At 36.7% G+C, this 24,529-nt stretch overlaps 1 protein-coding gene across 1 annotated transcript; it reads right to left on the reverse strand.

The window, feature by feature from the left end:
- Positions 1 to 4,432: 4,432 nt before the first annotated feature.
- LOC140239298 (uncharacterized) lies at positions 4,433 to 16,919 on the reverse strand. Its single transcript, XM_072319174.1, has 7 exons — positions 16,830 to 16,919; positions 14,621 to 14,786; positions 12,712 to 12,821; positions 10,373 to 10,420; positions 8,459 to 8,814; positions 7,565 to 7,662; positions 4,433 to 4,703 (listed from the first exon to the last, which is right to left on the reverse strand). The coding sequence occupies exons 1-7, from the start codon at positions 16,917 to 16,919 to the stop codon at positions 4,675 to 4,677; spliced, it is 897 nt and encodes a 298-aa protein (XP_072175275.1). The 3' UTR covers positions 4,433 to 4,674.
- Between the last annotated feature and the right edge of the window lie 7,610 nt (positions 16,920 to 24,529).

The following is a 24,529-nucleotide window of genomic DNA, read 5'->3' on the forward strand; positions in this document are numbered from 1 at the left end:
TCGTAACTTCACATTTACATAATATACAACACAGTCCTCGCCTGTACAATAAGGAAATGACGGCATTAATCATTATTTCCATAACACATTCTGCTTAAATTTCTAGCAAGACTGTAATAAAGTGCAACGTTTCCATTCTATCCTTCAAATACAATTATCTTCTCTTGCTAAAAGCTCATGGTGACGATTTGACGAGTACAATGCATCATCTCTTATATTCTATCACACCCTGAAATGTGAACTCTACACATACACCATGCAAATAAAACTATTTTATTGAATATGAACAAGAGAGCATTGCTAGCTATGGTTTTTTACCAAATGAAGTCCGCATCAATCAGTCCTAAATCACAGACAATTCACATTTGCATTACGTCTTTCCTTTGTCCTCCCATTCGGCGGACTTCTATATTCAAACTCATATCGCTAAATGACCACAAATAGAAATATGTTGACCACCTAACGATGCATTATGTATCACAAGCTAGTAAATTAGACAAAGAAAACATATTCATTCCATGTTACAATGGTGTTACGATTAGCTGCACTTTTACGAGTTGCTCTGTTGTCATATTCTTCATATTCATCATGTTATACATTTTCTCTCACCACATTCCCCCTTCATGTCTGAAGAGAGAGGAAGTCATACAAATTCGATAATAAATTACGTTTAAAACCTTAACAGAAAATTGTTCTATTTACACATTTTGACATAAAAATTACAAAATGTTTCCACTATACTTGTATATGAGTATACCGAATAGACAATAAGAAGGTAATTACAACTTGCGAAAAGACCGCATTCCACCTTTCACTTCAATTTCAGCTGATATATAGTCATTGCAGATTGATATCAGTTACTGAAATCTATTGTTTTCACTTTTGAATCATACAAAATACATTATAGTTATATCAGCATCATGAAAGTGGAAAACATATTCAAATAACCCTAGGCATAATCATGCTTACATTGTGCAGAAGAATGTGAAATTCTATGGGCTATAATTTCTCAGTGTTTGCTTATCAGCTTAGTGAGTCAGAACTTTAACTAATAATTGCTTACCCTTCTATAGTGACGATTTTCACAAAACACTTTAAATCATAACAAGTAATTTACCAAATCAAAATTCATTAATTTTTTTGATATACCTCTTAAACCTAGCAGACACACGGAGAGATATTTTCAGCATGATGTCCGATTGTTCTATAACATCAAACTACTCGTAACTTCACATTTACATAATATACAACACAGTCCTCGCCTGTACAATAAGGAAATGACGGCATTAATCATTATTTCCATAACACATTCTGCTTAAATTTCTAGCAAGACTGTAATAAAGTGCAACGTTTCCATTCTATCCTTCAAATACAATTATCTTCTCTTGCTAAAAGCTCATGGTGACGATTTGACGAGTACAATGCATCATCTCTTATATTCTATCACAGCCAGAAATAAATTATGAAATCTACGAAAAAAATATGAAAAAAGAGCGTTATTAAAAGTAAGCAAGAGGACATTACTAGCTCTGGGTTTTATCAAATGAATTCAGGATCAGTCTGTCCTAGAAGTCACAAACACTTCACATTTACATTACGACTTTCCTGCGTCCTATTCGGCGGACTTCTAAATTCAAACTCATATCGCTACATGATGATGATGATGATGATGATCCACAGCATTTGTATGGCGCCATACATCTGTCACAGAAACATTGAAAGGCGCAGACTGATCACAAATAAAAATGTGTATACCGCTAAATGATACATGTATGTATCACAATCTGGAATTATACAAAGAAGAATAACTTAATACCATGTTACATTGGTGTTACGATCACCTCCACTTCAAGTTGGTATCATTGCCGCATACTTCAATTTCTTGCATTTTCTATTACCACATTTCCCTTTTACTGTCGTTGAGAGAGAAAGTTATACAAATTATATTACAAATTACATTCACTCAAGCAATATTAATCCAAATCTTTCACAGTAGATTAATATGCTATTTACATATTTTGATATAAACTTACAAAATACTTCCACTATATATTATGAGAACAACGCATAGACAATGAGAAGACAATAACAACTTCCGAAAAGAGCATGTTTCACTTCTCAGCTCAGTTTTTACTGATACATATTCATTGCAGATTAATATAAGTTATTGATATTTTTAGTTTTGAATCATACAAAATACATTATATCAACATCATGAAAATGGAAAACCTATTCACATTACCCTAGGCATATCATGCTTACATTGTGTAGAAGAATGTGAAATTCTATGGGCTATAATTTCTCAGTGTTTGCTTATCAGCTTCAATAGTGAGTCAGAACTTTAACCAAAATCTGTAGATCACAATTTACTAGTGTCATCCACATCACCAGTTTGACTTTATAAAATACACTGTCTAGTGCAAAAACCTACATTTACTTGCATCAAAGGAGGAGATATTCTAAACATATTCAATGGTGTCTTTAACTTGACACATGTACAGTTGTAACTTTATAACATTATTTGCATAACAAAGAGAAATAGCAAAACATATACATGTACAAGTGACTCAAATAAACCATAATGAAATGATCTCCAATTCCATACATAATGCATTAGACACTCTGGATTGACAAAGCAGCAGAGATGTGAGAGAGTCATTATTAACACAGACAGTGAGATGACGTGCAGTGTACCTCCAATGATCAAATGCAGCCACTTTCAGTATCCATCCATTCATCCAAATAACACACAGTACAGTAATAAGTGCATTGAAATAAACATTTCTGCAGAAGTAGAGATATAGGTATAATGAATGGTTGTTTATATATTGCGGCCACGATGCTTTTAGAAATTTACACCTATACTTGTGTAAACTTTAAGTACCAGCATGAACGCATACGTGTATGATTTGATTATATCCAGTCATAGTTGTTTACTTTTTATTTAAAGAAGTACACAATCTTCAGACAAAAAATACACATTACCATTCTCCACAGAACAAAGCTAAGCTACAGAGTAAACTGAATGGTCGGAGTCTGAATGGTTGGAGTTTGCATTATATGCCAATAACAATATGTCACATGACAGCACCTTTAAATGTAAAAAAAAAAAACCTAGCATATTCACAGAGTGAAAACTTATCAGATTACAATATAGTTTACAACCTGGCATGTAGTATGTGCATTGCAAGTATACGTGTATGATGTACAAGAGAATAATACAAAGTGTTCCATTTCAAACTTTCATCTACAACTCTGCATTCAGACATTAACATAACTCAACGTTAAAGTCTTATGACAATGAAACATGCAGTATTCAGCAATATCAACTCACCTAAACTGGGAAACTGCTTTCAGAATGTTTCGTCCAAGCAGCATAATGTCAAATAGATTAAGATAGATAGAAGAATCATAGGTGATGACCTCCTTTCATACGGTAAACGTTGTGATTGCAGTTGATCACACTAAACACATGTATTTTTGTAGTCTCCAACAGATTTGGAATATTAAAATCATCAAGTGCTTACGATAAAGGAAAAAGTTAATGATACTGTGAAACCATTGCACAGTGCAGCTAAAAATGATATAATGTGTTGATTTACAATGATAAATTGGGCTTTTATTTTTCATTTCTTCATTTTAAAAGCTGTACAAACCTCCATAATGTGTGACTAAACAGAAAAGAAAATAATAAATACAACGTAAAAAAAGATCCTGTACAGTTGCATGTTACTGGAAATTGTGGGATTATCAAATTCTCAGTTGTCTCAAGAATGTCTGAAATCATTTTCCCCTGAAAACATATGACACTATTAACATACACGGCCAGCGCCACGTTTTTCTTTTTATTTTGTAAGTGCTTGCGTGTGTGTGTGTGGGGGGGGGGAGAGCAGTTTATCATTTCTAATGTCACTTCCGGGTTTCATCAGCTAAGAAGAAAAAAAAAAAAGAGCACAAAAAAAAAAAAAAAAACCTGTAGCACAACTTTCTATTCCCACTTCCGGGTTTCTTCATCTACCCGGTCCCCGGTTCCGCCGGCCCTGACACATTCCAAGTAACCATTATATTCATTCTCATGCTCAACACACATTATGAAACAGGGATTATACTTTCACCTATAGGAGAATGAAACAACAACAAGAGTTCTGATAATTTACATAGGTCAGAGGTCAGATCTGCTTCTGTGTTCAAAGCAAGCACAGCGGTGGCAATATCCTGGAACCAAGTCAAACACCATTGCAGAAAAGCCGAACACAGAGTCTTGATTTGTCTTGGTTTGAATAAATCAACATCAAACCATCACATCCACCATATAAGTTGTTTTGAGCACATTTTTGTTTTCTTTGCTTTTTTTACCGACATGAGACACATCGTCAACAAATGATTGACTGTAAACATATAAAACCACAATTGATAACAATTACACTGGGCAACGAAAATTTCCATAAAACAACTGATTATGCACACAATGATAGTACATACATTACAAAGAATATCTTTACATCTTAGGATATAATAATACTCAAAAGCAATAAAGAAATAAAAGATTCTGGCCAACATCGGATGCAGGATTGTCACAAGCTGGTGTATTACCAATGTTTACTTAGAGCAGCTGTAGAACGTCTGTCCGATACAGCAATGTCCGTGACGAGATTCTGTCTACATCGTTGAATTTTACCATTTCCACCACCGCCTCGTGGGCTCTGAAAGTTTGTATGCAAGCAAAATGAAAATGATTAGAGGTGTTCCAACATATAACAGTATGCACATCTATAAAAAACAACAACAAACAAACAAACAAACAGACTTAAAAGTCTGCATACAATTTGTAGCCAGTGGCGGATCCAAAGGGGCGCACCTGGCACGTTCCACCTCTGTGTTTGTTGTTAAAACAACAAAAATAAAAAGAAAAAAAAAAAGAAATGAAACCTGGATGTAGCATCAGACAATGTCAGATAAAACTGTTTGCGCCCCCAACCCCCACCCCCTTTACGCAATGCCTGGATCCGCCCCTGTATAGCTGTCTTTCATCTCTGATTTCTTACCGTGAATTATATCTGAGATTGGAGCACAATATTGTATATAATTTCACCCACAATCTCCATAATTTTTTGTCTAGCAATCTTATTAGCAGAATTTGCATTGGGGTTAAAATTAGAGACTGATGAACCCAAGGGCTGAATAAACGGGCAATACAAAGAAATTCAAAATATGGTCTGCAGGGGGAAAGAATTAAGTCTTCTTTGAGAACCTATGATCTACTGAGGGCATTCAGGGATTTTTACAAATTGTCTTTATGTGGATGCTTCATAGATCATACCTAAACCTGATGGTGAGCCCTGGGGCCCGTTTCATAAAACTTGTTATTAGTGACAACTGCCACATTTCTATGACAAATGTGCTCTCAGCCAATCAGATGCAAGGATTTCAGTAGCTTGTCACATCTATAACAACTTGTCACTGATGACAAGTTTATGAAACGGGCCCCAGAATGATTTCTAGCGGGCGCGCGCGCACACACACACACTCACACACTCACACACACACACTCACACACACACACACACACACACACACACACACACACACACACAAGGATTCCCTTGGTTACGTTAGAATTTAGCATAAAGCAAACACATAAATATTCTAAACTTGTTTGATATCCTACTTGCACCTGTATTTTTCTGATGCAGTACTGCATTACATGGTGATGATAGTCTGCGATATCAACATTAGATGCAAAGCACCTGAGTCATTATATCCTGAAGTCTGACTCCTTTATCAATATCTATGCTGACACTTTCTACTCAGCAGTTACAGAAGACATTGAAAGAAAAAATAATTTGCATAAAGCTTCCTATGAATTTTTGTGACAACACGTTAAAAAAAATCCTCAAATAGACCAAAGTTTAGCTGGCACATGTCATGACTAAAACACTTTGTGCTCTTTTTTTTTTTTTTTACTGTATGTCCGAGTACACACATGCACATACACAAACAAACATGTAATTGAGTATCTGAATATAAGAACGACCCATGTTCATGGAAGGCCATTTCAAGTAAACTTACAAAGACTTCATATCTTTTCTATTTGTCCAATAATATGCTATTCAACTGTGATAGGAAGGCAACATTGTATATACAAATTGGAGCATATATCATTATGACAATTAACATTTACATTAATTGTGGAGAGGTCATTTCGTGCGATGGACTTGGGTCGTTCTTTGAATCATCTTATACAGGATAGGCTGCTATATGAGATGAGGAAAGCGATGAAAGAGGGCGCTATAATATGAATGTCAAAATGACACAAGTCCTGGACTTTGGTCATTCTTACATTCATGTAAGATTTCACTCATTCATTTCAGGCACTTCCGGGGGTAATTAGGTTTTATCATTCATACACACATTGAATCCATGCATAAACTATGTACAATTTCCCCCTGTCAAACTGAATTTGACCAACATTGCACTTGGGTCGTTCTTATATTATTCAGGTCTTCAATTGTATGCATACACATTCACATTTAGGGGAGTGGTTTTGTGAATATCTAAATCAGTTTGCCTGAAGGACGCAGATAGGACGCAGATATGATGGGGAAAAATAGTTCGAAGATGATGATAAATACAGATCGCACAGAACTGCATTTGGTATAATACTACATCTACAGAGCGTATAGAAAAAAAAAATCACCCAGCTTTGGAGGGCTGCCATTTCATAATTGTCACCAATCGAGAGTGCAGTGGTGGTTGTGAAGAAAGAAGAAGTCTTCCTCTTACCTGGTTATGTTGACAAATGCCTTGAGTGATTGAGCACATGAACTTTAGAGACAACAATGACAAATTGCACTTTTCCAAGTTTGAGTGTCACATGAAGGAATAATGAAGTCTCATTGATGAATAGATGAGATTTGTCAATAAAAGTGACCAAAATAACAGACCGGCCTGTATGAATGCAGATTTGTGTTTGGGGTTGTTCTAACCTTTTATGGTCCATAACCTCCAACATGGCCACCGTTATAGATAACTTGGTCACTCTCACAAAGGCTAACTCATTATCCATTATCTCTCTTCATATCTAAGACATGGTTTGTGCTGCAAGGTATAAGTTGAATATGAACAGAGAAAAATGGACTGTGTTGTGTGGCCTAAGTGGGAGCAACAACGTTATTGGACAGGTGGCCATGTTAAAGGTTGTGGACCACAAAAATAAAAACATGCTAGAAGGAACACTTAAAACACAAACCTGCATTCGGACAGGCAAGCCTGTTTACTTGGTAACTTTCATTGACAGATCTCATCCATTCAGTGAAACTTGCATTGTTTCTTCATGTGGCACTCAAACTTGGAAAAAGAGCAATTTGTCATTATTGGCTTTAAAGGTCATGTGCTCGTCATGCATGACATTTGTCAACATAGTAAGGTACCAATGGAAAGAGGAAGACTTCCTTTTTCCTCACAATCAACATTATGCTCTCCATAGCTGACACGTATGAAATGATAGCCATCCAAAGTTGGATTACCTTTTTTATATACACATTAGCATATCAGGGATGCATACTTGGTTTTCCGTGCTCAACTGAAATGAGAAGCCTCCCTTCTGCGTTGACTTCTCTGCAGAATGGGTCAAGATCCACTGAGGTATTACACCTGATCAGCCTGAAATAAGACAAACAAAGAAACAACAACAAAAGCAATGTGTAAATTGATTCGAGTGATGCTGGGTATTTATGATAAGGCAAACAGTATCTAGCCGGCGAGTCTTATTGATGTTCTCGTTTAACTGCTCCATAAGACTATACATCACATACATGTACCTACATGAATATTCATTGGCGATCTCTCTCTCGTTCATGTATGCTCTTGTCTTGCCTGATAACAACTTTTCTAAGGCGAAGACCAGTCTCTTTCCAAAGAAACAAACAAAAGTTCACACCTTTCCAGCTACATGGGTCTTGATTAAAGGAACCCTATTTGAAGGAACACATGCAGCATCGCGATTTCTCTGTAGTTTCCTTACTACATAAAAGATATGTTAGAATGTAATACTAATTCTGACTTTTTATATCCTATTCCCTTGGTCATTCCTCCACAGAAAGTGACGTACTCCATTCAAAATTAAGTAAGACAGAATTCTCTGGAACATAATAACATATAAAATTTGTGCTTAATTTTCAGATCAGACTTCAAAAGGGGAATCGATATCTATCATACACAAGTGGTATCCAACGAAGCAAGTTTGAGCAAATGTAACAATAGTTTGAGGAAAACAACTTTAACAAAGCTATATCGTGTATACAAATTTCTTGGAAATTGACAAATTGATATCTTTTGCGTCATGCATGCTCTGTATTTCATTTCACCCTTCTGTGGGATGGAAAGTAGTTACAGTTGAAGTCAAGTGAATAAAGTGCATGAAAGTAAGCTTGAGATACTAGGTTTTATTAAAACTTACGATACATGCTTGAGATAAGGGTAAGAGCTCAGAGATCTGATCAACTTCTTGGCTTCTTCATTGCCCACTTCCTCGTCCGTCACAGACAGCCTAGTTACTGCAGGTGGTGCGAGTAAGGGCTGGCGTAAATGATCGTCGCTTACAAACTTTGATATGTCACCCTTCAGGTTGAGCTCCAAGTTGTGAGTATACAGCGGCCACGCATTGTCTATGTATGAGGAAGAGCTTTTATGATTTACGTAAACAGAGACCTTCTCCACATTGGGGCACAGGGAGACCACATTTAGCTGTTTGAGCAGTGAGAGGGATTTGAGATCTCCACCAAGATGAACGATAGGACTCCTCACAAAGCCACTCTGAAGAAAAGTAAGGAAAAAAGGTGAGAAGAATGGATGTGTTTACATGCACTCACTGCTGCTTTAGTCACAGGTCTCATAATGAGATGACAGTTAGAACGATTTTTTGAATTGTATACATTTGTAGTCGTGAATTTTGTCATTTCAAAGAAAATGTGAAGAAAACAATGTAAGCATTGCAAACATCCCTAGCCTATTTATATATTCGAATCGTATCAATTCGATGCGACGCAAACAAAATTGCATGCTCTCATAAAACTTATGTCACAATTGTTTGTGTCTACACCTCGAAGTAAAAATGACAAGAAATTACAACCCTTACCCACAGTGCTTAAATAGTCATTGGAACACAAAGCAAATTACGGTCTACAAAAACATGTATATTATACAAAATGCCAGTTATCTTCACCATCCTAACAGTGATACATGTGGATTGTATGAGAGGCATCACCGATCATTATTTTCTCACTCTATCAATCCTGCTTTATTCTGTTTGGTCGCTCATCTATCAATGCAGTAGACATGCTTTGGTGTTATAACATCTTTTAAAACGCACAAAGAAATACACAGATATGTTAATAATATATCACATTCAATTCAAGAGAGAACTTTATTTGGCTTGCTATATCTACATATCCTCCTCCGCTTTTTTTTCCAGTAGGTCTAGATACTGTAGACATAAAGTGCCCGAATAACAACATTTTTCAGCTGCAGCCCAATGTCATTGAAATCTTACATTGTAACTAGGAAGAGTGTAGTATGACAAATAACTGGCTACGTAGTTTTTGCCTATCCTTAATAATTACCTGCAAATCAAATGAGATTCACAGAAAACGTTGGAGGACGACCTAACAGTGAACTGTTTATCATTTTTATAAAAGAAAAAGTATGAAAAGTATAAGTTATGAAAGTGGGGATACCACGTTACCAATCCTTCCTAACCTGACCTTCTCATTCCCTTATTGAGGAATTTCGCAAGTATATCCGCAAATGATCACGAAATGGACACTCATGTTTCAAATACTATGAATAACAAATCATTCAGATCCCCATAGAATTCTACAATGTGATAATACATGTATTTGCAAACTCTTTTATTCTCAGCGCTGTGCTTGAATAGCAAAAATGGAACATTCATACAATCCAGACATCCTGCATTTCCCGTCATAAATACTTCTGTACGAAGTGCACATACAATCTTTCAAACACATATTTACGTATGTATTTAATGGGTAGTAATAGTCATTGAATTCCTTGTAATGACTGTCTGTTCCTGCTCTATATTCATCTCACCCTTTGCACACCAGTGTTATATGGATGGTGATCACAAAAGAAAAATGATTCCTTTCTTCCTCACTAATTACAGTATATTGCCTTCATCACAGTATTTATATTTGTTAAAAGTCAAAGGTAAACACATCTATTTTCCTGATCTTTGTTAAGGCGCATGGGAGCAGCATTGATATACGTAGATAAAGTCAGTTTTGGAAAAGTGCATGCAAGATTCTAGTTGTCGTTTTTAAGGAAGAAGAGAAAGAGAGAAAATTCTAGAACAAACCTCATCATCAGCTTTTTCCTTGTTGCTTCCAAGACGTGACATGGAAATCTGAAGTTCAAATTAAAGTAGCAGAATCATTGTTCTCACATTAACAGCAATCAAATTAAAATACCGTCAGCTAAAGTATATAAATGTTGATTTTATCACAACTAGACAATCAAAATATTATAAACAGTGTTGCAATACCTGATAGATTGAGCAACAACTTTGTTTAGGGAAAAGGTGGAGATGGAGCAGGGAAAGGAAGAGACAAATAAGAGGAAAGAGAACGAGATATATGAACAGTTACCGAGTGGGGTGGTAGGTTGACGAACATCTCCTTACATTACCATTGCAGTAGCAAAAAAAAAAAAAAAAAAATGAGGAAAAATAACATAATCAAGCAATAAGGAATAGCATTGCCACTTGAATCTCATTATCTGAACCAATCATTCATATATGATATAAACGTTAATTTAGACCCCCACTTTAATTCATGCACTTTTACAAAAAACAGCTAACCTTCAAGTAAACTGATGTTGAAATACCATACGCTGAAGTATTTAAGTAGTAAAGACTATTACATTATACAACAAAGCACACATGAATATCACTGCTGTATCAAACTAGCTTGAGTGGCCTTCTTGGCGATGGCTAAGTATGAATCTATTTCGCTATGCCCCTTCTTGGGAAAATCACAGAATCTAGCTTAGTAAACTACATTAATTTTGATAATACTCTCTTGCACCTATCAGTGTCGAAAGTGAAGTATGGTGGGCAGCAAATATACTTGCATGATTCTGTCAATAGTGCCAGGGTATTGTGTACAATTACTCAGACAAGACTAGACGCGCGTCTTGGTACTGATTTAGTAGCATTCAATCCGTTGGGAAGCATTCAATCCTACAAATACCTAGGTGTAACAATTACCGATGACCTGAGTTGGGGTGTACACACACAGAAAACCCAGGCAAAGGCCTCCAGAACCCTTGGTATCATTCGGAGAACTCTAGGCAAATGTGACAAGAAGGTGAAAGTCTAGTCAGACCTCAGCTTGAGTACGCAACCTGCACCTAGAACCCACATACCCAGAAAGACAGCCAGATTTGAGAAAACATCCAGCGCCAAGCAGCCAGGTTCGTGTTCCATGATTACTCAAGGGAATCCAGTGTCACCTCTATGCTCTCTTCTCTCGGCAGGGATACACTACAGCATCGTCGCATCCTCCATCAAAGCGAGATGTTGTATAAGATCCACTATGGTTTTGTCAACATAGCCATGCCAGAAGAAATCAGGATAGCACAAAATAACACAAGGAACCACAACCCGTCATATCTCCAACCATACTCCAGCGTCAACTGCCACCTCTACAGTTTTTACCCCAGAGCCATAAGAATTTGGAACACTCTCCCTGCCAAAGTAGTAACATCAGGTACTTTGATGACCTTTAGGAGTGCAGCCCTCCCTGTCATTAGACAGATGGCGCCGCCCCCTACTCTTAAGATGCTGTAATGAGAGGCACACCCGCACCGAGCACCTCCACCTGTATATAGATGCACCTGAGCTCACGTCACCACAGGCACATGCTATAGCACACCGCACAGCACAGCCCTCTCCAGGACAGCGTCTTCGCTTTTGGGAGAGTACTCATTCAAAGTTCAATTCAATTCAATTCAATTCAATTCAATTCAATGTTTTATTTCATTTTTCGACAAAAAAGATATGAATATTACTTTTTTGATAACAGAAATGAAGGTGCGTAAAGAATAACACAAAAGAATGTATATACAATGTATATACAAAGTTCAAGCTTCAAGGTCTTTTAAATTGTGAACATCTTCACCCAGTAAATTATTGGTTCATGCAAAATTCAAAAGAACATTTAAGAGTGAGCAGGATAGTCATTTTCCTCCACAGTTGAAGTACAAGACAGTGAAGTAGAGGTGAAGTACAAATGTAGCTGCACCTCCTTCGAAATCTTTAAGAAGAAGTTGCAGCGCATAAAGCTCCGATGAGTTTCTGTTTTGTTTTTAGCTGCACATACAAAATTGTAGAGGATTTTCAACTGCATACTGGGCATTCGGCACTGCATACTGGGCATTCGGCACTTGACAGGCATAAGGTACGATAATACGTCAGCGGCGGACTGTACCAGACGGAAAGAAGAAGAAGAAGAAGAAGAGAAGAAGAAGTACTTGGAAAATGAATTTTGTTCATAAAGCTATAATAAATTATGTACATGTAAAAGTAACATTGCCAGTCCAGCTACAGTCACAAAAGATCCGACGAATATATCACTACAGATGGATCTCACGGCCTGAAGCAAACCCGATTTCCTTGTAAAATTTCTTCAAACTTACCTCGTTCCTAACATCTCGAACAGTAAGGGAACTCAGACATGGTAGATGTAAAACGGAGTGAAGAATACTAGCCGACATGGAAGCTCCGAGCAGTTCCATTCGCTGGATCTAATTAAGGATTAAAATCGATGTAGTGCTGATCGTGTAAGAAGTTACTGCCAGTAAAATCTCGATTACATAATAGGAAAGTAATTTGGCACTTTGTGGTGCTTGATAATTCCACAGATGATACTTTACATTTTACTCATATTCTGGCATTTTCCTTTGCACTTGAAAAAAAAAAACAGTACAACTGAATAAGTCTTTAATATTTGTCTCATTTTATGTTTTATTCTAAAAAGCAGGGGAAGTGTTACGTTCGCCACAGTGGCTAATTGACTGGAGCTTTGCAGAAATATATGAGGAAGAAAAATGATATTATGGGAAAAGATTAATATATCCTTTTGATTCCCGACAGAAATGCACATATTTGGTTAGAGATTGCAAGAGGAGAGTACGAACATTTTTAACACTTAATTCTGGGGGCAGTGGGCTTTTAAGGCAAAAAACAAAAACAAAAACAAACAAACAAACACACAATAATGACTTGCTATCTCATCCAATTACGTCATTGTCTATGATACAGCTGTTTTGAAAACTAGGAAAAACGTTTGAAAGAAATGAGCCGAAGTAAATAAAAAAAAAAAATGAGACAACCATGCCTCTCATGCTGCTGCAGGACGAATGCAGAAAATTTCGTGAGAGTAGTGATCACAAACAATACTCTTTACTGTCATTAGCTTCCCTTCATCCCTGAGAGTTAAATATATTGCGTAGACTATGAGATGGGTGATACACTTTTGGCTGAGATGGGTCTAGAGGTTCCCAACGTTTTTTCGATGATTGTTTTTTGAGATAATAAGAAACCTCCTATAAAATATGAAAGAGTATAAATCTGGCATGGTGCAGATACTCTTGGCGTAAGACTCTGATGCAGCAGGGGAGATGTCAGGTCCCTCCTGGTGTGTTATTGATTGAAGCTTTGCAGCAAAATAATATAAGGAATAAATTAATGATATGACCATTACAGAAAGATATGACCACATTACTCTGACAAGTTCTCCTATTCCCTCACTGGCTCCCCAAACCCAAACGTATCAGCTTTAAAAATCCTCCTTATTGTTTGCAAGATATGTAATAATCTTGCCCATCTTTTCTTAAAGATTTGATTTCCTTCTGCTCATCAACTTCAACCCGTTCTCTCCGTTCTTTCTCCACATTCCAGTTATCACGTGGTTCCCGCACCACTACCCGCAGCGGCTACGGCAATATGGCTTTTTTTTTCTGTTATTTCCCTACCTCTTTGCAATAAACTTCCTATCTATATTCGTAATTAAGTGTTCACAAGTTCAAATCATTGTTGGAAACTTATCTGTTTTACTCAATTCTAATTTTGTTGTTGTTGTTACTGCTGTTGTTATTCTTATGCACATAATGCTGTACCTCAAGCCAAGGCTTACCTCATTTTTTCCCCGGATTATTGCGCTTAAAAACATCAGTATTACGCACCATTCAAGAAATCAACTTTAGTGTCATTACTAATCTAGTATCTACTTATCTAGTACTTTCCTAATGTAATATGGCAATGCATTTAGAGAAACAAATTATTCTTCGTAATTCAACAGGGCGAAAACATCGTTTTGCATCTCAGTCATGCGATTGTTAGTTCTTTTGTTTTTCTGTGTGTGTGTGTGTTTTATATTGCAGAAATATTTCCCAGTCATTGGAAATTAATTAAAGCAAGACTATTCTTTTAAGTCCAACACGGAGAAAACATCGTTTAGTATCTCAATCACGTATTTGTTTGTTTTTTAAATTTGCAGGAAGATTTCCCATGCATTGGAACCTAAATGTAGCAAAGAAGATATATTCGCTCCTGCTGACGATGTCAAGAGGGTAAGAAAGAAATCGTCTGCTATCTGGACACCTTGAAGCTTTAACGTCTCAAGGTTTGGCATGGTCCAGATACTTTTGGCGTAAGCCTCTGATGCAGCAGGTGAGAAGTCATGTCCCAAAAAGTGATCTATTGATTGGATCTTTGCAGCAACAAGCGCATCAAAATACACACTTCTATATGCGCTGTACAATTCAGATACAAAATACAAAACAAACAAATGAATAGCAAGTATTACAATCAATCTAGTACATGCTCTTATTAACACAAAGGGGTTATAAATACTCATCTTAATGATGGCGGACGGAAACAGCAGGTTTTCTTTCCATCCCTTTATCATCTCATTCGCATTACGTAATCGTGTCCCATATTAACCTATCTCAAACGTATAAAGGTGAAAACTATAAATACGAAATACTTTGCTAAGACTATGTTACATGGAAAGAAACAAACTATTCTTTTTAGTCCAACACGGCGAAAACATCGTTTAGTATCTCAATCACGAGTTTGTTTGTTTGTTCGTTTTTTTTAAATTGCAGGAAGATTTCCCATGAATTGGAAACCAAATGAAGAAAAGAAGATACATTCGTTCCCGCAGCTGATGTAACAAGGGCAAGAAAGAAATCGTCTGCTATCTTGACATTGACAAGCTCTAACGTCTTACTACCCTAAAAAGACTGGGCTATTTTGGTGGCTCGAAAGACTGAAGGGGGGGGGGCAATGAGGAGACTACTAGAGGATATGACGTATGAGTGGACAACAATACAAAGAAAATATAAAGGACATTCCACAAAAAATCTAGAATTTCTAGAATTATGAAAAAACAATGGACCAACCGCTTTCAGAAAGCAGGGGGAATAATTGCTACCCTTAACATATATCAATATCAAGTTGATGGAATTTGTAATTTTCATGAAAAATGGATTTTTGCAGGATTTTCTTTATATTTTCTTGGTATTGTTGTCCACTCATACGTCATAACCTCTAGTAGTCTCCTCATCCAGCGGTTCCAACATCAAAACTTTAAAAATTCATAACTTTTGCATCGATTGTCCGATTTTCTTCAAACTTTCACTGATGTGTTCTACTAATGTTGCTGCTTTCACCCAATCCACATTGTTCTTGGGGTTTATCTTCCCTTTAAGGTTTGGCATGATGCAGATACTCTTGACGTAGGACTCTGATGCAGCAGGGGAGATGTCAGGTCCATCATGGTGCGTTATTGATTGAAGCTTTGCAGCAACAAAATATAAGCAATACATTAAGGATATGACCCATACAAAAAGATATGACCACATTACTCTAGTTCTCCAATCCCCCCACTGGCTCCCCATACATCAACGTATCTGCTTTAAAATCCTCCTTATTGTTTACTAGATATGTTATAATTTCCTTCTGCTCATCCACTTCAACCCGTTCTCTCCGTTCTTCCTCACTCTCCAGTTATCACGTGGTCCCCGCCCCTATACCCGCAGCGGCTACGGTGATAGGGCTTTTTGGTTATTTCCCCATCTCTTTGCAATAAACTCCCTATTTACATTCGTAATGGAAAAGTTGATAAGTTCAAATCATTGTTGAAAACTAATCTGTTTACTCAACCCTAATTTTGTTGTTCTTGTTGTTGCTATTGTTATTATGCACTTCATAATGTTTCTTACCTCATTTCTTTCCGGATTAATGCGCTTAGAAACGTCAGCATTACGCGCTATATAACTAATCAAGTTTAGTGTCATCAATAATAAATGCTACATCCATAAAGTTATCATAACGCATGCTTTTATGTGCGTTGTAAAATGGAGATGCAAAATATAAACAAACAAATGAATGAGAAGTATAACAATCAATCTAATACATACAATAATTAACAAAAAGGGGTTATGAATATTCATCTTGATGAGAGACGGAAAAACAGGTTTTCTTTCCATCCCTTCGTCACCTCATTCGCATTACGTGATTGTGTCCCATATCAACCTGTCATAAACCTATAAAGGTGAAAACTATAAACATGAAATACTTTGCTAAGACTATGTAACATGGAAAGAAACAGATTTTTCTTTTTAGCTCAACACGGCGAAAACATTGGTTAGTATCTCAATTACGAGTTTGTTTATTTGTTTGTTTGTTTTTATTGCAGGAAGGTTTCCCATGCATTGAAAACCAAATAAAGCAAAGAAGATGCATATACCTTTGCTCCTGTTGCTGATGTAACAAGGGCAAGAAAGAAATCGTCTGCTATCTTGACATCGTAAAGCTGTAACGTCTCAAGGTTTGGCATGGTGCAGATACTCTTGGCGTAAGCCTTTGATGCGGCAGGGGAGATGTCAGGTCCAGCACGGTGTGTTATTGATTTAAGCTTTGCCGCAAAATAAAAAAAAAGAAGAAATACATTAATGATATGACCATTACAAAAAGATATGACCACATTACTCTGACAAGTTCTCCTATGCCCTCACTGGCTCCCCAAACATAAACGTATCAGCTTTAAAAATCCTCCTTATTGTTTGCAAGATATTGTAATAATCTTGCCCATCTTTTCTTAAAGATTTGATTTCCTTCTGCTCATCAACTTCAACCCGTTCTCTCCGTTCTTTCTCCACTCTCCACTTATCACGTGGCCCCCGAAACTATACCCGCAGCGGCTACGGCAATATGGTTTTTTTTTTTTTTTTCTGTTATTCCCTACCTCTGTGCAATAAACTTCCTATCTATATTCGTAATGTAAGTGTTCACAAGTTCAAATCATTGTTGGAAACTTATCTGTTTACTCAATTCTAATTTTGTTGTTGTTATTGCTGCTGTTGTTAAATCATATGTGACCGTGCACCTCAAAACGAACATAAAGTCGCACACATTGATTTTGCGTGAGGACTGAAAATAAGTGAAATGGGTCAACCTAGCCGAACTTGACTTTTTCATATTTTCTGAAAGAGCGGGTCTCCTTTTACATTATGCTAAAATTTGGTATCATAAAACGGGCAGGAAAGTGTGTTTTTTTAGCAGTTTATCTCGAGCATTTTTGGTAGAATAGTATGATTAGGTGTTTCTTTAGAATCCCTTTTTCATTTCTGAAAAACCTTGTCCACACTCTTCACTTTCAACTCTAATAACTTTTGAAAGGATGGTGCTACTGCTTTGAAAGTTGGCATTAATTATGGACAGAATGTGTAAATGAGGCATGCTAAATTTAACTTTAATCTGATAATCCCTTCATTGTTGTCACTCTGGTGGTTTACTTCCTGTTTTTTGTCCCATTCATCGCACAGCCAGCAGGGTTTGGTAAAGATTAAGCGCTTGAATAAACACTGTACTTCAGAGCCTCTTTTCTCAGTTCACACTTTTCCTGAGTTTGTGCTTTCTTTCCAATATTTAGATAGGTTAGGAGAGTCCATCTGATTTGAGTTATATATCATTTTAAAGCTTAAAGTCTGTTCTTTCAGAATATGGTCTTAACTAAAAATTCATGTGTGGCGACTTTTTGTTTGTTTTGAGGTGCAGTGTCACATATGCACATAATGCTGTACTTTACCTCATTTTTTAAAAACATCAGTATTACGCACCATTCAAGGAATCAACTTTAGTGTCATTACTAATCTAGTATATACAGTCAGACCATTAAGTTATGTTACTCCCGCACGCACTGCGCACGGGGCTGCTTCGTGCGGCTGCGTGCGGTTTCGCACGGGTGCGTGCGGCTCCGTGCCATTTCATACGGCCTCGTGCGGGTGCGTGCGCTTCTGTACGCCCCCGTGCGACCCCGTGCGACCTCGTGCGCCTCCGTGCGGCTGCGTGCCAGTCAGTGCGCCTCCGTGCGGCTGCGTGCCACCGTCGAGTGCGGACGATCTGGCACGCTACCGTGCGAGGTGTTGGCACGGTACCGTGCGTGGTGCTGGCACGCTACCGTGCGAGTCCGTGCGAATCTAGCATCCTGCTAGTCCCGACACGGGACTCTTATCTTTTTTTCACTCTCTCATACGCCCTCATTGGCGGTATACGAAGGCAGTCTAGGCAGTGGACTAGCATCCTGCGTGCGAATCCATTGGAGGCCGTGCGTGCATGCATTGTAAATAATAATATCCCCTTTGTAAGTGTGTGCTCATGACTATGTGTGCGCCTGCGTGTCCATGTCTGTGGATCCGTCCCCATGCCTGTGTGCCTGCAAGCGATCGCGAGAAGACGATACGATGTACACACTGTACAATGTTCAATGAAAGCCCTTACAAGTCTGTGCAACTGCGTATTACATGTAAACACTCATGCCTGTCCAAAAATGGACGATTTTCTACATTGCAGAGATCACTTGCAATCTTTCTAAGAATATGGAGTACCATCACCGTGTGTACATGTATCTCTCCTTGCAAAGAAATTAGAAAAATTGTGTGGTTGTATGTGTGTCTTTATCACTCGATAACTTGAACAGTGTAGAAATAATCATGGTAATAATGACAATTAACAACAACAGAGAAAAGCTATTGTATAATTACATCAAGGGAACCATTGTTGATGATGATGATGATGATGATGTTGATGATCACTCAAAAGGTAATAATAAATGTACATTGTAGATATTCCATATTGTTACATTATCAGTATGGTGTATTAGTATTTTTACTATTTTTGCCTCTCTTAAAAAAAAAACACACACACACACATTCTTTGTCCTTTCTGATATTCCCCGAAAGCTTTGAAATATATGTAGAGCTTACACATTGTCGTAAGCAGGAGATAAAAAAAAAAAAAAAACATCGTCGCTGCAGGATAGGTCGGTATATTAACAGTTTCCGTCTCGATAGGTTTGTAATCTTGGCAAAATACATATACATAGATTAAGAAATATAAATATACATTTATATATATATATATATATATATTATATATATATATATATATATATATATATATATATATATATATATATATTATATACATATACACAAATATATATAGATATTGATTGAATCGTTTCTTTATTCAAGAAAATGTTTTACATTACACCACCGGTCTAGTTATCCCAAGGTTTCTTTGAAAATGCTGCAAGCATCAAAATATCAAACATCGTAATTTTTATACACAATTTCCCGTGAATGCAAAGCGTATGAGAGAAAGAGATAGAAAAGAACAAAAAACTTCTGCCATATGTCTTGTTTCTCGCTTTATTGCAGCGTATGTCATTGTCGAAGTATAAATGCTATGATAAATGTTGGTAACAACCACATGAGAACTTGCACATTCGATTCCCAACAACCATTAAATCATTGGGGTCCGTAAAAAAGGTTACATAATACATACGAAGCACCTCATTATAATGTATTCGATGGACCGGTGCAGAAAAACTGGCTGTCTGTAATCGGCCTTTGAACATCTCTATTATGCTCATAATCCCCGACTTTTCAGATGGCGGCTACGAGCGCGTCCAGGGATGTTTTTGTATCAACATTCTGACTATTCATGGAGGTACAATGTAACCTGATACTCTGGCCACCTGGTCTATTCAAAGTATTCTTGCGTAATACACGCGCGTAATTATGTTAGGCTGTGTTTCACCATGATGAATATATAGGACCCCGTAGTAGCAATATCGGCTCTTGCGTTGTATGAATGCTATACAGGGATCCTCCATTTGGTTCGTTGGTCAAGTATATAGATTCTTTTAACGATCTTATAAGCAGGCTGTCATTCATAAGTATGACAGAAAAACAAACAACAACTTCAAGCAACATCGAAGTTGAGTTTCGCGAACTAATCTTCCATTTGAGTTGGTTTCTCGGTTTTGTTTCAACAATTTTTATAATGTTGACAAAAGCCTGATGGGATGTTCAATATTCAATTAAATCATTGCACCTTTCTCGCAATCTTTGACAACTAATGATGACTAAACCTGTGAAATCCTCGATTTATTTATTTATTTATCTATGTTTTTTTTTTTTTTTGTATAGAGACGTTTTCTTTTTGAATTTATCTATCATGACTGCCTCCAGATTTCGACCATAATTATATTAGGTTTCCATGGGATCAATAAAGGAGATCAACGAGCGCATTTGTAGGTTTCCTGTCGGGTTTAATGTTGCAAAGTTTATGTGCAATCACGATTCACTTTCAACCCTATATACACCATAATGTCGGGATGAGATATTGTTCACTACACATCAAGTGAGATTAAATCTTACACAGTGTACTGTGATATGATATATAATATGATAAAAATCATCAGCAAACGGGATAGATTATTGTTTTGTCTATGTGTGTGTGTGTGTGTGTGTGCGTGTGTGTGTGAGAGAGAGAGAGAGAGAGAGACATGAGAAAGGGTGGAGAATATATATATATATATATATATATATATATATATTATATAATTATATATTCACTTACAACTATATGATCTTATAAAACACATGTTCAAGTCAGTTGACGGAACATTTATAAGCTCTTCCGGTCTGCCTATGAAACATCGGAGTCTATGCGATAAGAAGAAAGATTGAGAGATAGAGAGAGAAAAATAAAATAGGCTGGTCTTCTCAATTTTGTTCGATGAATGGTAATCTTAACACACTTTTGCAAACGAAATGAAATATTATACACGGCTAGGTTTGCCTATAATCTGTGTTATGGTGATATCTTATTAGATTATACATAATAATACGGGCAAAGTATCTTGGATAAGTGATCGCCACCATCGATGAGGATATTCAATCTAGACGACTAATTGAAGATGATGAGAATAAAGAAGACATAGTGGATAGCTGGAAAGGAAAGTAATGTGATGCAATGAGATAAAAATGAAGGAGCACGAATTGAGGCAAATGTATTACAAAGGAAGAGAAAATGGCATATTCGAGTGTTCAAAATGGTTTAACATTATGCGAAGATTTCATAGTCACTTTTTTTCTGTGTGTGTGTGTGTGTGTGTGTGTACGTTTGTTTTCTAATTTTACAGTTATGTAATTCAAACTCGTCGACAAAATAAAAGAAAAAAAAGATAGCGCCATGAATATGTTCATAATTCAATCTCAGTTTCCTCTCACTATATCCTATCACTTCAAAAAAACGTATTCAAATTAGAATGCCCGTAGACAATTCAAATTCGTCTCCATGTGAGAGAGCGTCTTTTCAAACAGGGTCGCAGGTGACCATTCCCGAATTCGACGCAGAAGTTAATTCAATTTAGCAACAACAAAAAAAGGCTGGCCATCGCGTATACTCCAGCAGCTGTAGAAGAAGCCGACATGATCATAGAAGTATGACAAGCACAAGCCACACAGGCTTGAAGGCCTAAAATTATTACATCACTTGAGAAAATAAGGAAAAGGCAATATCTTTGTTGATATAAACAACATTTCTCCTGGCATTCTTCAATCTCTCATAACAGACGGCTAATTTTGCTGAATTGTTCTTCTCTTATGTCATGAGTGTAAATCAATATTTGTTTAATTGTTTATACAGCACCAGTCATCCCCCGATAAAAGACAAGAAAGAAATGAAGAACTAATCTCATTCAATAAGCATAATGTATAAAGGAAATGAGCATTTGCTGCAATCGTTTATGAATATGAAAATGCTGCAATGTGCATGAGTGCGCGAAATCTAATGGAATGAAAAAATGTAGTCCTACCTAAATGCATATATATCCTTATATATATATATGTTACGCTGGCACGATAAGTGAATAAACCACTTCAATAGCAGCATTAAAACATTTGATTTCATCGATACACATGAGATAAGACAAGAACATTTCATGCTTTTATTGCCCAAAATACCTTGCTCCTAAACAAAGTGTTCAATTGAAGCGATGGGTTATCACAGGTCCATCTCTCACAAAATTGAATCACTCTTCACAAATTTGGAGCGCTTTCTACGAAGGCAAATGCATTCTATGGACCGGTGCAGAAAAAAGGAGACCGTCTGTAATCGGCCTTTGAACTTCTCTATTATGCTCATAATCCCCGACTTTTCTACGAGCGCGTCCAGGAATGTCTTTATATCAACATCCTGTCTATTCAATAAGGTACAATGTAACCTGATACTCTGGCCACCTGGTCTATTCAAAGTATTCTTGCGTAAAACATTCGCATATGTTAGGCTGTGTTTCACCATGATGAATATATAGGACCCCATAAAGGCAATAACCATCGGCTCTTGCGTTGCATGAATGTTATACAGAATATCCTCTATTTGGTTTGTTGGCCAAGTAGATTATTTGAACGACCTGTAAATGACATAATCAGACTGTCATTCATAGGTATGAGAGAAAGAAAAAAAAAACTTCAAGCAACATCGAAGTTGAGTTTCGCAGACCAATCTTTCTCGGTTTTGTTTCAGCAATTATCCCTTTCATAATGTTGACAAGAGCCTGATGGGATTTTCAATATTCAAATAAATCATTGCATCTTTCTTGCTTTCTTTGACAACTTTTGATAACTAAATCTGAAAAAATCCATGCTATTGCGGTACCTGCCATCCACACAGAAGTTTCTTCTCTTTTTTTTTTTTTTTTTTTTTTTTTGGTATAAGAAGTTTGCTTTCTGGAATTATCCATTATGTCTGCCTACAGATATGACTTAAGGTTTCCATGGGATTTAATAAAAGAGATCAACGAGCACATTTGTGATTCAACAGTAGGGGTTAAATGCTGCCAATTGTATGTACAATGTTATAATTGACTTAAAACTCTACTGCCAAGAAGTATTGCTCATTACGAATCACATGAAATAAGATTTCACATAGTGATAAGACAGAAGTTATTTGTTATAATATTATTATGATGAAAACTCATCACTAACCGGAAAGACTATTGTTTTGTGGAATTTGTATATTTGATAGAACATTTATGAGGTCTTCCGGTCTTCAGGCGAAACACTGGAATCTATAGCGATGAGAAGAAAGATTGAAAGGGAGAGAAAGAGAGAGGAAGAAAAATAGGCTGGTCTTCTAAATGTTGTTTGATGAATGTACATATATTAGATATTGTTGTATATATATATATATATATATATATATATATATATATATATAAATATATATATATATAATACAGGCAAAGCATCATCGAGAAGTGATCTTCACTAATGATATTATTCAATCAAAGAATTGGATAACTGGAAAGAGAGGGAGAGAGATCAAAGAGGGTGGGGGGGGGGGAGAAATATGATGGTCTTCTAAATTCTTTTTGATGGATGGTAATCCGATCACACTTTAGCAATCGAAATGTAATGTTACATCCGGTCAGGTTTGCCTATCTATGTTATGGCAATATCTTTTGAGATTGTATATACGGGCAAAATATCTGTATACGTTTGTAGGCGGGAATGAAGTGGATAGCCGGAAAGGAAAGTGATGAAATGTAATGGGAAAGAATAAAGGAGCACTAATCGAAGGAAATGTATCATAAAAGAAAAGTAATGGAAACTTGATTATAAATAATGGCACATTATGCAAAGATTTTGCAGTCGTTTTTCTGTATGTTTTTATTTCAATTTCATAGTTAAGTAATTCATAATCGCCAACAAAAAATAGCTTCCTGAAGATGGCCATTCAGGTTTGTTTTCCCTTCGCTATAATATTATGCTATCCCTTCAAATGTAGCATGAACACACTTCAATTTATAGTCCATGGGCCAAGACCCGAAAATGGGTTGTTGGTACCACCTGAGGTGGCAAAACCTTTTTGGTGTCAGTTTGTTTGTCGGGCAGAGATATGCTTATCAAGCTATGATAGCATTTCCAAATGAGTAGCTTAGTCATAATTTTTTTTTTTTTTTTAACCAATTTGGTCTCGTTTTTATATCCCTATACTTCTGAATCGAAACTAACCGCTATAAAAAGAAGAGCACTGTCATCCGTACGTCCACAGGTGTTCTGTTGTAAACGCGATGCGCTTAGTCTTTATTCA

Source organism: Diadema setosum, chromosome 15 (genome assembly GCF_964275005.1).
Source record: "Diadema setosum chromosome 15, eeDiaSeto1, whole genome shotgun sequence".
NCBI classification, from domain to species: Eukaryota; Metazoa; Echinodermata; class Echinoidea; order Diadematoida; family Diadematidae; genus Diadema; species Diadema setosum.

Bases quoted from the DNA above. Each gene is read 5' to 3' on its own strand.
- LOC140239298 (XM_072319174.1), bottom strand. From the start codon at position 16,919: ATGCCAAACCTTGAGACGTTACAGCTTTACGATGTCAAGATAGCAGAC. The intron at 10,421-12,711 runs GTAAGTTTGAAG...TTTGAACTTCAG, and splicing joins TTCGAGATGTTAGGAACGAG to ATTTCCATGTCACGTCTTGG. The intron at 4,704-7,564 runs GTATGCATCCCT...ACAAACTTTCAG, and splicing joins AGTTGAGCACGGAAAACCAA to AGCCCACGAGGCGGTGGTGG.